At 61.4% G+C, this 12967-nt stretch overlaps 1 protein-coding gene across 3 annotated transcripts; it reads left to right on the forward strand.

Moving 5' to 3' along the window:
• The first annotated feature begins 349 nt into the window (after positions 1-349).
• Positions 350-8752, forward strand: TBX1 (T-box transcription factor 1). 3 transcript variants are annotated; one of them, XM_045819941.1, is made up of 9 exons: positions 350-481; positions 1131-1250; positions 2499-2877; positions 4812-4913; positions 5790-5961; positions 6493-6648; positions 7273-7340; positions 7423-7523; positions 7878-8752. In XM_045819941.1, exons 2-9 carry the CDS (start codon positions 1217-1219, stop codon positions 8345-8347), a joined length of 1482 nt encoding a protein of 493 aa, XP_045675897.1. In that variant the 5' UTR covers positions 350-481; positions 1131-1216; the 3' UTR covers positions 8348-8752. The 3 variants fall into 3 exon arrangements, with proteins under 3 accessions (XP_045675897.1, XP_045675896.1, XP_045675894.1); XM_045819940.1 differs by having other exon boundaries at positions 377-618; XM_045819938.1 differs by lacking the exon at positions 350-481 and having other exon boundaries at positions 629-1250.
• The last annotated feature ends 4215 nt before the right edge of the window (positions 8753-12967 follow it).

Below are 12967 nucleotides of genomic sequence, written 5' to 3' on the forward strand. Positions count from 1 at the left end.
GAGGCTTGATGTCTCACTGCGGAGACACTGGACAGGGAAGCCACAGATGCCTGAGATGGTCAGAGGAGGGCCCAGTGGCAATAGGTGGGCGAAGGCACAAGTCAGGCCTTTTTGTCCCGGATGCCTGGGGCCTAGAGGCCTTGAGGCCTCAGGCAGGCCTTGTCTCACTCTGTGGGGCCTAACTGCCCCAGGCAGGCAGGCTGACTGTGGAGTGGGTGGCAGCGAGGGGCAGCACACCGCGGGACTGGGAGGCCTGGACTCCGACGCGTCCTCGGCTCCCTCGGCCAGTCCAGGCCCCGCCCCTGGCCCTCCCTGCGCCTGGCCGGTGTGCAGGGAGGTCAGAGGAACGGGCACTGCCCACCCTCCGGATGTATAAGCGTCCAGGCCAGAGGCGGGTGGTGCGCGGGTGCGCGTGACGCTTGGACTCCCGGGCTGCACAGCCTGGGCGGTGTCCCTCTGCTTGGGGTCCCCAGCCACCACAGTGAGCCAACCGAAGGGGGCCGGGGCCTTTGCTGGGCTGGGTTCTGTCCTGCTGCGCTGAGGACAGGACGAAGCCACGGCCCTGGGGTTGTCTGCTTGTGGTCGTGCTGGAGCTCGAACTGCCCGTTCCTCACCCAGGTGCAGGGGTAGCCAGGGAGGAGGAGGCAGGAGGGACTGTGGGCAGGGGCAGGGCCGGTGCCCCAAGGCCTGGGGCTGGGGCTGAGCGCTCCTGGCATAACCACCTTCCCGCTGCGGTTGTGGGAGCTGACAGAGGGAGCCCTGACCTCGGCTGAGCAGTGGGATGTTCGGGGGGCACTGGTCATGGAGGTCCCTGGGAGCAGAGGCGAGGGGCCAGGAGCCTGAAAAGTCGTAGGGCGCTGTGCTCCCAGGGCGCCCCACCCGTCTGGGCCCCTTGGCTGCCACTGGCCGGGAGTGGGGGGCCGTGACGCCATAATCCCCTGGGTCTGGGCTAACGGCTGTGAGTGGCACCGCAGGCTCCCGCCCCCGGTTCCCGTGGGCTGGGCCGGCTTCGGTGCGGCAGGGTGCACGCAGTCGGAGGCGGCGCCGGCCACGCCGCCGGGTGCTTATGGACGCGCGGAGCCCACTGTCTCCTCGGGCCAGCGCGTTCAGTATCGCCTCTCTGGTTGCAGCAGAGGCAGCAGAACATACTGCTCGCCTGGGCCCCGGGTCCTCCGACCGGGCGAAGCTTCACCGGCTGCTGGAATCCCCGGCCGGGATGCACTTCAGCACCGTCACCAGGGACATGGAAGGTGAGCCTTCCCGCTGCATCTACACCCGCTCGCCCTCCGGATCCCCTGCCACTGCTGCTGCTGCTGCTGTGGGACCCCAACGAAGAGGGTCGGCAGAGCCCGGGCACGGAGTGGGTGGGAAGGGAGCTCTGTCAGGGTGGACTCCAGGCTTTCAGCTTCAATTCTGGGGCAAAGGAAGGGCAGGCATCCTGCTCAAAGCCTGTGCACCCTCTAGCCTGGGGACCCAGCTGCAGGGACCTGCATGCAGCCAGACACAGGCCCAGAAAAGAGCCAATGGAGGCCAGGAAGGACAGGAGAGGAGGACCAGGGAAAGGCAGCAGAGCCTTGAGCTTGGAGACGTGGGACGAAGGCAGTACAAGAGGAGAGTGCGAAGGTTAGAGAACACGGGGGAAAGAGTGAGAAAGCTGTGAGACAGCCAGGAGAAACTGAGAAAAGGGGAGGAAACACAGAAATCCTGAAAGGAGGGTACAAAAAGGAGGAAGAAGAAAAAATAATAAAGAAAGCAAGAACAAAAAAAGTAAAGGAAAATTTAAGAAAGTCATTAAAAAAGAAAGAAAAACTTCAGTTCTTTTTTTTTTTAAAGAAGGGGGAATGAATAACAAAGAAAGACACAGAAACAAGAGGGGAAAGGCAGTCTGGAGAAACAAGCGATGAAAAATAAAGTGGAAAGAAAAGAGCGGGGCATAACAGGAAAAAGAGGAAGAGGCAGAAAAACAAATAGAAATAAGGAGAAACGAAAGAGATAGTGGAAAAAGGAAAGACGAACAGGAGGGAAAACTTAAGCGATGAAGACAAAGGTAAAAAATATAAACTGGAAAGAGAGCTTGGAGAGAAGGGAGAAGTGCAACACCGGAGGGCGGCAAAGCGAGGGGCGGCGGACGGCCCGGCGCTCTGGGGAGCCGGTCCGGGCGGTCGGGGGGCCCGGGCCGAGCAGCCGCGGCGGGCGGGCTGGGGGCCGGGGAGGGGGAAGGGGCGGAGGAGGGGCGCGGGAAGGGGAGGGGAAGGAGGCATTGTCTCGGCGGGGGCGGGGGGGCGCGGGGCGGGGCGGGGCGGGGCGCCTCCTCGGGGCCGGCCCGCGGTGTGAGGCGGCGCGGCCCGGGGCGCAGCACGGCGCCTGCCACTCGGCCCGGGGCGCGGGGCAGCGCTCACCTCGGCGGCGGGGCGGCGGCGGCGGCGGCCCGCGGGTCATGATCTCCGCCGTGTCCAGCCCGTGGCTCACCCAGCTCTCGCACTTCTGCGACGTTGCAGCCTTCACGGCCAGCAGCCTGAGCAGCCTGGGGGCCGCCGGGGGCTTCCCGGGCGCCGCGTCGCCAGGCGCGGACCCTTACGGCCCGCGCGAGCCGCCGCCGCGCTACGACCCGTGCGCCGCCGCCGCCCCTGGCGCCCCGGGCGCCCCGGGCCCGCCGCCGCCGCCGCCGCACGCCTACCCGTTCGCACCGGCCGCCGGGGCCGCCACCAGCGCTGCTGCCGAGCCCGAGGGCCCCGGGGCCAGTTGCGCGGCCGCCGCAAAGGCGCCGGTAAAGAAGAACGCGAAGGTGGCCAGCGTGAGCGTGCAGCTGGAGATGAAGGCTCTGTGGGACGAATTCAATCAGCTGGGCACCGAGATGATCGTCACCAAGGCTGGCAGGTCAGGGCGCCCCTCTCCCTGCCGAGACCTTACCCACGTGGCGCCGGTCTCGGGCAGCGGGCTTTGGCTCGATTCACGCGAGTGGGACCGAGAAGCGGGGTGGGGGGCGCGGCCTGGCCACCTGCGGGTCCCTCTCGGCGCGGCCAGCTCCTTCACTCTCCGCGGTCCCGGCTCCAGCGACAGCCGCCTGGTGCGCGGGGCCAAAGGGGACGGCGCGGGAAGCCAGGAAGGTGGCGGAGAGAAACACCGTGGACCTGCCGCTTGACCAGCAGCCCCTAGACAGGGTGCCGCCAGAAACGGACCTGCTCAGCTTGGAGCACTCCGGGCTTGAGGGGAAGGCAGCTGCCTCCAAGGGGCCTCAGCCAGCTCACAGTGGATCCCACCTCAAGGGAAACTCGGTCTTTGGTTTCCTAGTTCAGTCTATCCCCGCTAAAGAGGGGGCAGCTGGACAACTGGAACATTTTAGAGGAGAATCAAGACTCTAAAACAGTGTGTGTTCTGTTTCGTGGAGGTTGCCACCCGGGTTTCTCAGGCCTAAATTCCGGGTGATTGCGGGGCCTGTTTCGGCCGCTGGGGCCCGCTGCCTTCCAATGGCCTGTATTTGTTGTAAGGGCCCAGGGAGAAGAAGGGGAACAAGTTTTTCGATGCAACCGATTTGACCAACAGACAAAGGAGGGTGCCGGGCTGTGTCTAATGTACACAGAGAGACACCAGCTCTGTGTCCGCCTGGCCAAAGGGAGCTCAGGGCCTGTTTGCAGAGCCTTCTCGTGGTTTGTTTCCTTGCTGAGGCCATCCTCCCTGGGAAGCCTGGGCCGCTGGAAGCTCAGCTCCAGTTCTGAGTGTCCTCTCCAGGCCCTCCTTGCTGTCCTGGACAAAAGGCCCCCCCTGAGGACTGTGCCTTGGCCTCTGGTCCAGGCCAGCCCAGTAAGAGCCTTGGCACCAGCCAGGCTTCACCCCAGGAGCGAGCACTCTGCAGCACCCTCTGGCCTGCAAATGCAGGGGGTGGGGTGGTGGGGGGGTGGTGGTGGTGGTGGTGGTAGGCCTGTGCAGGAGGGCCAGCTCCGTGGCATTTGCTTTCTGCCCCCTGCCCGGTAGGGAGTGAAAAGGAAGCCGTAGGAAGGGCTAGGGGCCAGGCCTAGTGCTTCGCTGCAGGGCACAGCGGCTGGTGCAGCTGCCCATCGGGAAAGGGCCACCCGTGGCCAGTGGCCCATCCTGGAGTGGTATAATGCCCTTTCAAGAGCTGGATCTGGTCAAGATGGAGTCTGGGGAGGCAGAGGTAGAGACTAGGATGGCACAAGCCAAGTCCACCCTGAGTAGCTGTGTCTTGGGGTTACGGTGGGAGGAGGGGAGTGGGAACTTGCATGTGTTTCCGAGGAAGGTAGGGAGACTCCGGGACTGGGTGGGAGGCAGGGCCTGAGAGTCTGGCACAGTCAGAGCTGTAGGCTCCATGGTTTTGGCCTCACTGCGGGATTGGGGAGTAGCTACAGACCCAGTCAAAAGAGCAACCAGGACTCCTCGGAATCACACAGACTACCCGGTTTCACTTTGTTTGATCCGGGAGCATAGATGGGGCTGGGGTGGCTGTGTGGAGTGCTGAGAACCGCTGGGACTGGGTCCTGCTGCTGGGGTGTTACCAGCTGAGGCCAGCTCAGCAATTGCCAGGCTGGGTCCACGCAGGCAAGGGTGACAGAAGCACTGGCCATTTTTGTGCTTATAGAAACAGGACAGAGGGCTGCCCTGCCAGTCCTCTTGCCCTGGCTGGGCAGGAGCCTAGTCGGGTTAGAGCAGCTGAGTGAGGGGAGATGAAATGGAGGGACCAGGCCCACAAACCAAACGCAGCAGTCGGCAGGGAGCCTGTCCTTCCCCTGGCTGGTCAAGGTGGGGCAGCCCTGCCCCTCTCCACCTAAGGTGACATGCCTCCTTGCTGTCCCCAGGCGTATGTTCCCCACTTTCCAAGTGAAGCTTTTCGGCATGGACCCCATGGCCGACTACATGCTCCTCATGGACTTTGTGCCTGTGGATGACAAGCGCTACCGGTGAGTGCCCAGCAGGACCTGGGAGGGCACCTTGGGAAGCCATGGGTCCCTGCCTGGTGATGCCTCGGGTGCAGCCCATGACATTGGTAACTGGATGGTCCCTGGCATCTGTGCCAGCTTCCCCACCAATCTGCGTGTCCTGTTCCCTCCCGACCTGGTCAGACGCTAGACTCAAACACCCCACCTCAGAGGATCTCCAGAACTCCCATTAGGAGGTTACACAGGCTTGTTACCTCCCCACTGGCTGTAGACCCAAGGCAGCCTCCATACCTCTGGGCCGGCTTAGCCCGAAGGGGGGCAGGACCCAGTACAGAGCACCACCCTTTCTTTCCATCTCTTCCCACGTGGTGAGCGTGGGCACCCAGTCCCCTTCCCTCATCCCCAGGGAATGCTGGACTCCCCCTGGAGAAGGGCAGGAAAGGTGGGGTGAGTGGGAAAGATTACGCAGGGCAGGTCTTAGCTGCCTGGACAATTAACAGCAATTAATAAAGAACGTAGTTCTCTCTGTGCCCCAGGCCCCCTGCGGGGCGAAATCTGGGCTCCCTCTGAGCAGCGACACTGGAGGCCAGCGCTGGGAAGCCCAGAACAGGCAGACCCGCATGCGGCGAAATGTGGCAGCAGAAGCTCAGCCTCCCTCCTCCCTCCTCCCGCCTCCCTCTTTGGTGCCTGGCTTCCTGCTGTCTTGTGTATTGGGACAGGAGGGAGTTTTCTGTTTTCTCTACAACCCCCTCGGAAAAGCTCTCAGCCCGCATGGCAGCCGAAGCCTTGATTTCACCGATAGGGAAACTCATCTGAGGCACTTTCTCGGGGTTCACTCGGCAAGGCCCTCTCGGTTCATCCCCACATGACGTGACCTGTGCTCCGGTGCCGTCCCAGGTACGCCTTCCACAGCTCCTCCTGGCTGGTGGCCGGGAAGGCAGACCCTGCCACTCCAGGCCGAGTACACTACCACCCTGATTCGCCTGCCAAGGGTGCACAGTGGATGAAGCAAATTGTGTCCTTTGACAAGCTCAAGTTGACCAACAACCTGCTGGATGACAACGGCCACGTGAGCGACCCCCTTCCCCAGGCTACCACTCTGTCCCCCCCTGCCTGTCCTCTGGAGCCCCTGCTGACCGGAACCAGAGGCAGAGCTTGGGCAGCTTGGGGTGTGGATGAGGGACAGGCTGCAGAAAGCAGCCCTCTGGTTAGGGGCTTACAGAGCCCAGTGGACCTCGGGCCTGGGAGAGTGGCCACCGCGCTTCCCTCACTCCATTCCTGATCTTTTGCTGGAGATTTTTAACTGGAAAAAATGGGGGTGAGTGTGGGAGGGTAGGTGCAGGAGGCTTTTACGGAATCCAGGCTGGTGGTGTGGGTCGCAGTAGTTCTTGAAGATGCAAGGAAAGAGAACTATGCCCCAGAATTTTGCCACCCGGGAGCATCTTTCCCGGGGGGCCCCTAGTCGGCCACATCTGCTCAGGCCGTGGCCAGGCCTCCTTTAGGGAGTTCAGGGTTTTGCCCAAGTTCTCCGGGATGTTCGCTGCCTGTTCACAGGCCTTGACTAGTTTCCTAGCTCCCGCCTCGCCATCCTGTCTTCCAGATCATTCTCAACTCCATGCACAGATACCAGCCCCGCTTCCACGTGGTCTACGTGGACCCCCGCAAAGACAGCGAGAAGTATGCCGAGGAGAACTTCAAAACCTTCGTGTTTGAAGAGACGCGCTTCACCGCCGTCACTGCCTACCAGAACCACAGGGTGAGGCCCTGAGGAACGGCACCTTCAACACTTATGAGATGGGGTGCCATTGTCAGTCCCTGCCTGGGGAACAGAAGGTTTGGACCTGCAAGTTGTGGGCCCCAGTGGAACAACCCGCATGCAGCCCCACCCCCAAGGGCCTCAAGCAGCCCCCTCCCCTCTGCCGCAGGACGTCCCAGCCTCCTATCAGGTTGACCTCTCAAGCAGCAACTGTCAATGTGGCCTGAAAGTTTGTTTTCCAAACCATTCCGGAAACTTCCCGTCAGGGGCCAGATCTGAGATTTACCCAGATTCCTAGGGCGCCCCCTCGCTCTTCTGCAGTGCCGGGTGGGGGTGGAGATGACCGCATTCCCATCCCAGCTGGGGGGCTCAGGGTCTCCATCCCAACTACTTGGGGTCCCCAAAGGGGTTCCTTCCCAAGAAAGGAGACTCCCGGCAGACCCCCGAGGGAGAAAGGCACAATCTCCGTGGGGGAGGGGTAGCTGCGGGCCGGTTCTTGTCAGCAGAGAGCAGAGGGCTCCTTTCTGGAGGAGCCGCTCTTAACACTCCCCAGCTCTCCGCAGAGGTCCGATGGCCCCCAGCGCCGGGGCTCGAGCCGCTTGCTCAGTGTCCTCTTCCCCGCAGATTACACAGCTCAAGATCGCCAGCAACCCTTTCGCCAAAGGCTTCCGAGACTGCGACCCAGAAGACTGGTGAGTGTCCTCCGAGTAGACCATGAGCTCCGGGCGCTTGCATAGTGCGTTTCTTGACCCACCGCCCGCCTCCCTCCCACAGGCCCCGTAACCACCGGCCCGGCGCGTTGCCGCTCATGACTGCCTTTGCGCGATCGCGGAACCCGGTGGCCTCTCCCACGCAGCCCAATGGCGCGGAGAAAGGTAGGGCCGGGGTCGTGGAATTCGGGCCGCGGCTCTGCGCGCGCTCCGCCCCTGGGAGGAGGCTGCGCCTGGCCTTGCCCGCGCCTCAGGGGCGCTCGCGGCCTTCCCGCCGCTTGCACAACGGCCGTGGCGGCGGGCAAGCGCGCACTCGCCCGCCCGGCCCGACGGCTGAGCCTCGCCCTACCGCCCGCCCTGCTGCCCGCGGAGGGGCGCGGGCTCCTGGGGAGGGTCAGGGTCTCTGCCCGTTCGGGGAGAAGGGGCGGGGAGCGGTCTAGCACCTCCTTTTGCCGGCGGCACTCTCGCCGGTCCCTTCTGCGGTTCGGCCCCTGCGCTCACCATCGGCCCTTCTCGCAGACGCGGCCGAAGCCCGGCGAGAATTCGAGCGCGATGCAGGCGGGCCGGCAGTGCTCGGGGACTCCGCACCTCCGCCGCCGCTGCTGGCGCGCGTGCTGAGCCCCGCGTTGCCTGGGGCTGGCGGCGCCGGCGGCCTCGTGCCGCTGGCGGGTGGGCCCGGAGGCCGGCCCAGCCCCCCGCACCCCGAGTTGCGCCTGGAGGCGCCCGGCGCGTCGGAGCCGCTGCACCACCACCCCTACAAGTACCCGGCTGCCGCCTATGACCACTACCTCGGGGCCAAGAGCCGGCCGGCGCCCTACCCGCTGCCTGGCCTGCGCGGCCACGGTTACCACGCGCACGCACACACGCACCACCACCCTGTGAGCCCAGCGGCCGCCGCCGCCGCCGCCGCCGCCGCGGCCGCTGCGGCCGCCAACATGTACTCGGCGGGGGCCGCGCCGCCTGGCTCCTATGACTACTGCCCCAGATAACGCGGCTCCCGGCCCGCGGGCTCCGGCAACCCTGAGGCCGGCAGGGAACGCGCCCCAGCCCCGGGCCACCGCGGGTCCCCCCTTCCCCAGCCTCGCAGCCATGGGGTCCTCCACCCTTCGCCCAAGCGCTGTCGAAGGACCTGATTCTACAGCTCAAGCGCCACCGTGGCCTTCCCGCCCCCCAGGCCCAGGGCCACGGGCCGCGCCGCCAGTGCCAAAGCGCCCGGTCAGCGCGGAAGGAAGTGATATTTATTGTTCTCCGCGAGACCGCGTCGGCCCGGGCCCGGCCGGCAGTTGCAGTGTAGACCCGAGAGCCCTGTCTACAGGCGGTGTAGATACGTGTAGATATGTGTAGATACTGTAGATACAGTGCTGTCGGCGACTTGATAAACAGTTTCGCCTCTTTTGGAAGCTGCTTGCGTGTCTGTTTATTTGCGATTAGTTAGATCACACGGGGGATCTCGGGGACTTAGGGGTCTGCCCAGCCCTAGTACCCGCAGGCGGCAGGTCGGGCCTTGGGCGGAGCGGGGGTCCCTGCAGTGCCCTACGCGCCTTATTCCAGAGCCTCTCCTTGCCCCCTCCGGGTTTGCCCTCACCGCCCCTCCTAGCTTTCCCCGGCCTTGTCCGCAGCTCCTTCCCCACTTGGACCTAGCAGCTTCACCCCAACCTCCCCCCGGCTGTGGGTACCAGGGCTCCACCCAGCCCCAAGTGTGCATCCGGCCTTTTTACTTAAATTCCTCACACGGGCTGTTGTCTCCCTTCTAGGATTGGGCCCATGCCCGGGCCTGTTTTCAGGACCAATGCTAGCTCTGCGTGCTTTTCCACGGAAGTTGGGAATGACTGTCACGACAGAACACTGTCACTGGGGATTGGAAAGGGAGAAGCCCGGACTCTGATAAAGGAAAGACAAAAACAGGCAGTACGGCTCTTCTAGCGTTTCCCCTGGCCGTCCCTCGCCCCCGCCTGCGCTTCCCCCTGTTTATTGACTCTATTCACTGTGAGTGTCCCCACGGAGTGACCTGGACAGGGGGCACAATGACAGTGGTCATGAGTCATCTTAAAACCTGTCTGTGAAGCATTTTTCCCAGGCCAGGTGGTGAGGGACCTCTCCCCATTAACTCAACACCAGGGATGGGACAGAGGAACCCTTTGATCCCTCCCTTCCTGAGTCCTGGCAGGAAAAGCTGACAGCCAGTCAATGTCAAGGCTACTAACTTGGACACAAAATGAACGGGAAATGCGAGTGGTTGAGGTTCTGTCCCAGTGTTTGTGGCAATCACAGCCACACGGCAATGGCAGCCTGATCCCACCTCTCCAAGGGCACGGCCAGGCATTTCCTGATGTCTGTCCTGGACTGGACGCTTTCTTCCCAGCCCGTTTGCCCTGGGGGTGAGAAGTGGCTGAGAAATTGGATGTCAGGAACTGGTCCCATGATGTGGGTCTAGGAAGGGAGTGGGTGACCAAGGCTGCTGAAGAGTGAGCTCTGGAACCAGGACTCCCCAAAACCCCTAAGTGTGTCTGTTGTCAGAGTGTGAACACTTGCGGCATCTGCTCAAGTGGCCAGCAGGCTCCGTGGACACAGCTTCAGGGATGTACTTCCCTAAGGAAAGCTCTGGACACCCATCCCTATGGACACCTGTCCACCCCCCACTGCAGATGTCCTGCTGGGAGCAGCCTATTTCAAATTTGCACCACAAATAGACCCACACCCTTCCTTGTTGTGGGAGGCCTGCAAGAGTGATGGGCTCTGTTTGGCCCTGCAGAACCAGTGTCTCCTATGGCTGCTGGGCACCTCTCCATGGTCCACTGTGATTTGCAGGCCTCCCTCTCTGCACAGTTTGGACATCCAGGCCATGGGGTGGGGGGGTGAGAATATCAGTTGGAGAGATCTCTGTTTTGCTTTTGTTCAAAGCTAAAGTGAGGAGAAGCACTGCTCTGGACTAGTGATGGTGTCTGGTGTCTGCAGAAGACAGGACGCAGCCAACACCTGGACCTTTGGTGTACAGCTTGCCATCCTTGTGCACGTGACCCCTCCCACATTAAACCACTCGAGGTGGAGAGCCACACTGCTGTCCAAGATGGTGGCCACCAGCCAGAGGGGGCCATTCACATTTTAGTCAATGAAAATAGAATAAAATTAAACATTGAGTTCCTCACTGGCTGCGTCCCAAGTACTAGGCACTACATATGAAGGCTTGCCCTGTACTGGAAAACAGCCCCAAAGCCATGGTGTTCTCCCCTCTGCTTGGCAGATGAGTTTGCCTAGCTAAGGACTTCTCATAAACAGGATCGTGCAGCGGGGTGCCTGGGCTGGCTGTCCCATGCTGCTGCTCACTCAGCAGTTCTCAAGGCTGACCAGTGTCCAGTGTTCAGTGAGGGGCACATGGTTGTTTTAGGATGGGCGCTTCAGTGTTTGGTGCTGAAGGCAGGGCTGGCTCCTCCGGGCTGCCCTGCTGTGTGCAGGCCATATATCACCTCTTGAGGTTACTGTGCTGTGACCTGCCTTGAATCCTGGGGCAGGGTGCTGAAGGAAGGGCTGGTTTAGGTTACCCAGCTTCTACTGGGGGCTCCGAATTTTGGAAAGGCACTAAGGCCATCTCTTAGTCATTCATTCCTGAAACGTGGTTGGTGAGCACCCGCAGCTGCAGGCTCTGGCCACTGTCGTATGGGGTTGACATGACCGTGGGCATCTGCCCCGGACAGTCCTTGACTTCCTTGTGAAGTATCTGTCCCATCAGCGTCCTTTCAGGGACTGTCTTCTTCTCACTTCCGTTTCCCTCACTTGCCTGCCCTTTCTATGAGCCCCTGTGCTGTGCAGGGCTTGGGGACCTATCCAATCTGCTTCCTCATGGGCTCACCCCTCAGCTGTTGGAGGCCCCCACAGCACCTTCCTTTGGGTCTCCCAGTTGGCCAGAGGCCCCTCACCTGTCTCCAGGTGTCCAGCTGCCAGGATGGGGGAGGACAAGAGTTTGGGCTAGTGAGGACCTCAGAGATCTTCTGTTCAAAAGATCCCAGACTCCTTAACCCTCAATGTCCTTCAAAAAACAATAGACACCCACCCTGACTGGTGTGCTCAGTGGGTTGGGCATTGTCCTGCAAACTGAAGGGTTGCAGGTCCCATTCTTGGTCAGGGCACATGACATGCCTAGCTTGTGGACCAGTCCCAGGTTGGGGGTGTGCAGGGGGCAACTGACTGATGTTTCTCTTGCATTGATGTTTCTCTCCCTCTCTTTTGCCCTCCCTTCCCCTCTCTCTAAAAATAAATAAATAAATACCTTTCTAAAAAACAATAGACACCCGATGTGTAAAATAGGTAAATTCCTAGGTGGAGGAGGGGTGAGTCTGTCCACTCCCACCCTTCACTCTTGTGGGTCCCATGTGAGGGGTTTAAAGAGCCCACGGACCCTAGAGTGTGGTGGGATATCTCCAGACAGCCCAGCTCCCTGTTTTCAAAGGAGGAAGACCAGTCAGGAACCACTTCGACCACTGTCCTCAGCTGTGGAGCCTCCATCTGTGACTTAAACATTCTAGCTCCCGGGCAGGCTTGGGAAATTCTGCCCTGCTGCTTAGGATGTCCCAACACCAACAGCTGGCGTTTTGGAGGACTCAGCAAGTGCCAGGTGCCCTGAAGCCCCATGGTTGCTGCCTTCTGTCATCTAAATCTCAGAAAAGCCACAATGGGGGAGCTCTGATAATGACCCCATGGAACACAGGGTGTTGTCCACAGTCTTATGGGTGGTTCAAAGACGCTCCCGGCTAGGACCTTCCCTTGTATTGCCACTTAAGTAAAGCTGGTGATGCTGCATGCCTTTATACAGACAAAGAGAAAGCACCAGAAACCAGCATGCTGAGGAGCTGTATGGTGCTGCAGATGTGGGCACAGGTCTCTTGGCAAACATCTTGGAGGGGCTGGTTACAGTCTCCCCCTTGGAAACATTTGGGGTGCAGAGGCTGTGTGATGAAATTTGGCCACAAAATGAGGGGAGCCTAAAGCCCAGAGTTGCAGAGGGAAGGGGGTCCCTTGTGTTGTAGGGCTCCAGTCTCCGCCCCAGGGAGCTGCAGCCCCCCTCTCCTCTAGCTGGGGAAGTCCACAGAGTGTGTGGGACCCATATGACTGTGGCTGGGTGAACGCACGGCACTGATCTCCAGGTGTGCTGCAGATCAAAGCGCCCGAGCACCGGAGAATTCCCGGGGCCACAGCTGTCGAGGGCAGAGCCGTGTGCAGGCAGACGGAGGGAAGATGGGGGTGAGGAGCTGCTTCTAGGACCAAAGGGATGATTCTGGGGGTGGCAGGAGTGCAACCCAACCTGGGGCTTGGTGCGAGGGAGACCACGCTCACTGGTTCTGAGGGCCTGTGCCTCAGTTTCCCCTTAATGCTGTGGTGCTGACCCCTGTCTGTGCATCTGATGTGTCTGCCCATCCTGACCCCAAATACCTCCTCCCAGCTACCCTCACCCCTCAAAGCCACCTCTGTGTCCAGCCAGGGAGTAGGTGGGGGATGTGGCCCTGGGGCCCAGTGGTGGCACCCAGCCCTGAGAGGGGAGGACGGGGTAGTTTCCTGGTCTACCTCACACATTTTCTGTATTTAAAAAAATACACAGCCATGCCTTTGATTCGATT

Source organism: Phyllostomus hastatus, unplaced genomic scaffold (assembly GCF_019186645.2).
Source record: "Phyllostomus hastatus isolate PE091 unplaced genomic scaffold, TTU_PhHast_1.1 phas_scaffold_387, whole genome shotgun sequence".
NCBI classification, from domain to species: Eukaryota; Metazoa; Chordata; class Mammalia; order Chiroptera; family Phyllostomidae; genus Phyllostomus; species Phyllostomus hastatus.

What these genes read in the sequence shown, in the direction of transcription:
- TBX1 (XM_045819938.1), top strand. Translation starts at nt 1,067, where the DNA reads ATGGACGCGCGGAGCCCACTGTCTCCTCGGGCCAGCGCGTTCAGTATC. An exon ending in CTGCCTACCAGAACCACAGG is followed by an intron (nt 6,649 to 7,272) that starts GTGAGGCCCTGA and finishes TCTTCCCCGCAG; the next exon opens with ATTACACAGCTCAAGATCGC. An exon ending in GACTGCGACCCAGAAGACTG is followed by an intron (nt 7,341 to 7,422) that starts GTGAGTGTCCTC and finishes TCCCTCCCACAG; the next exon opens with GCCCCGTAACCACCGGCCCG.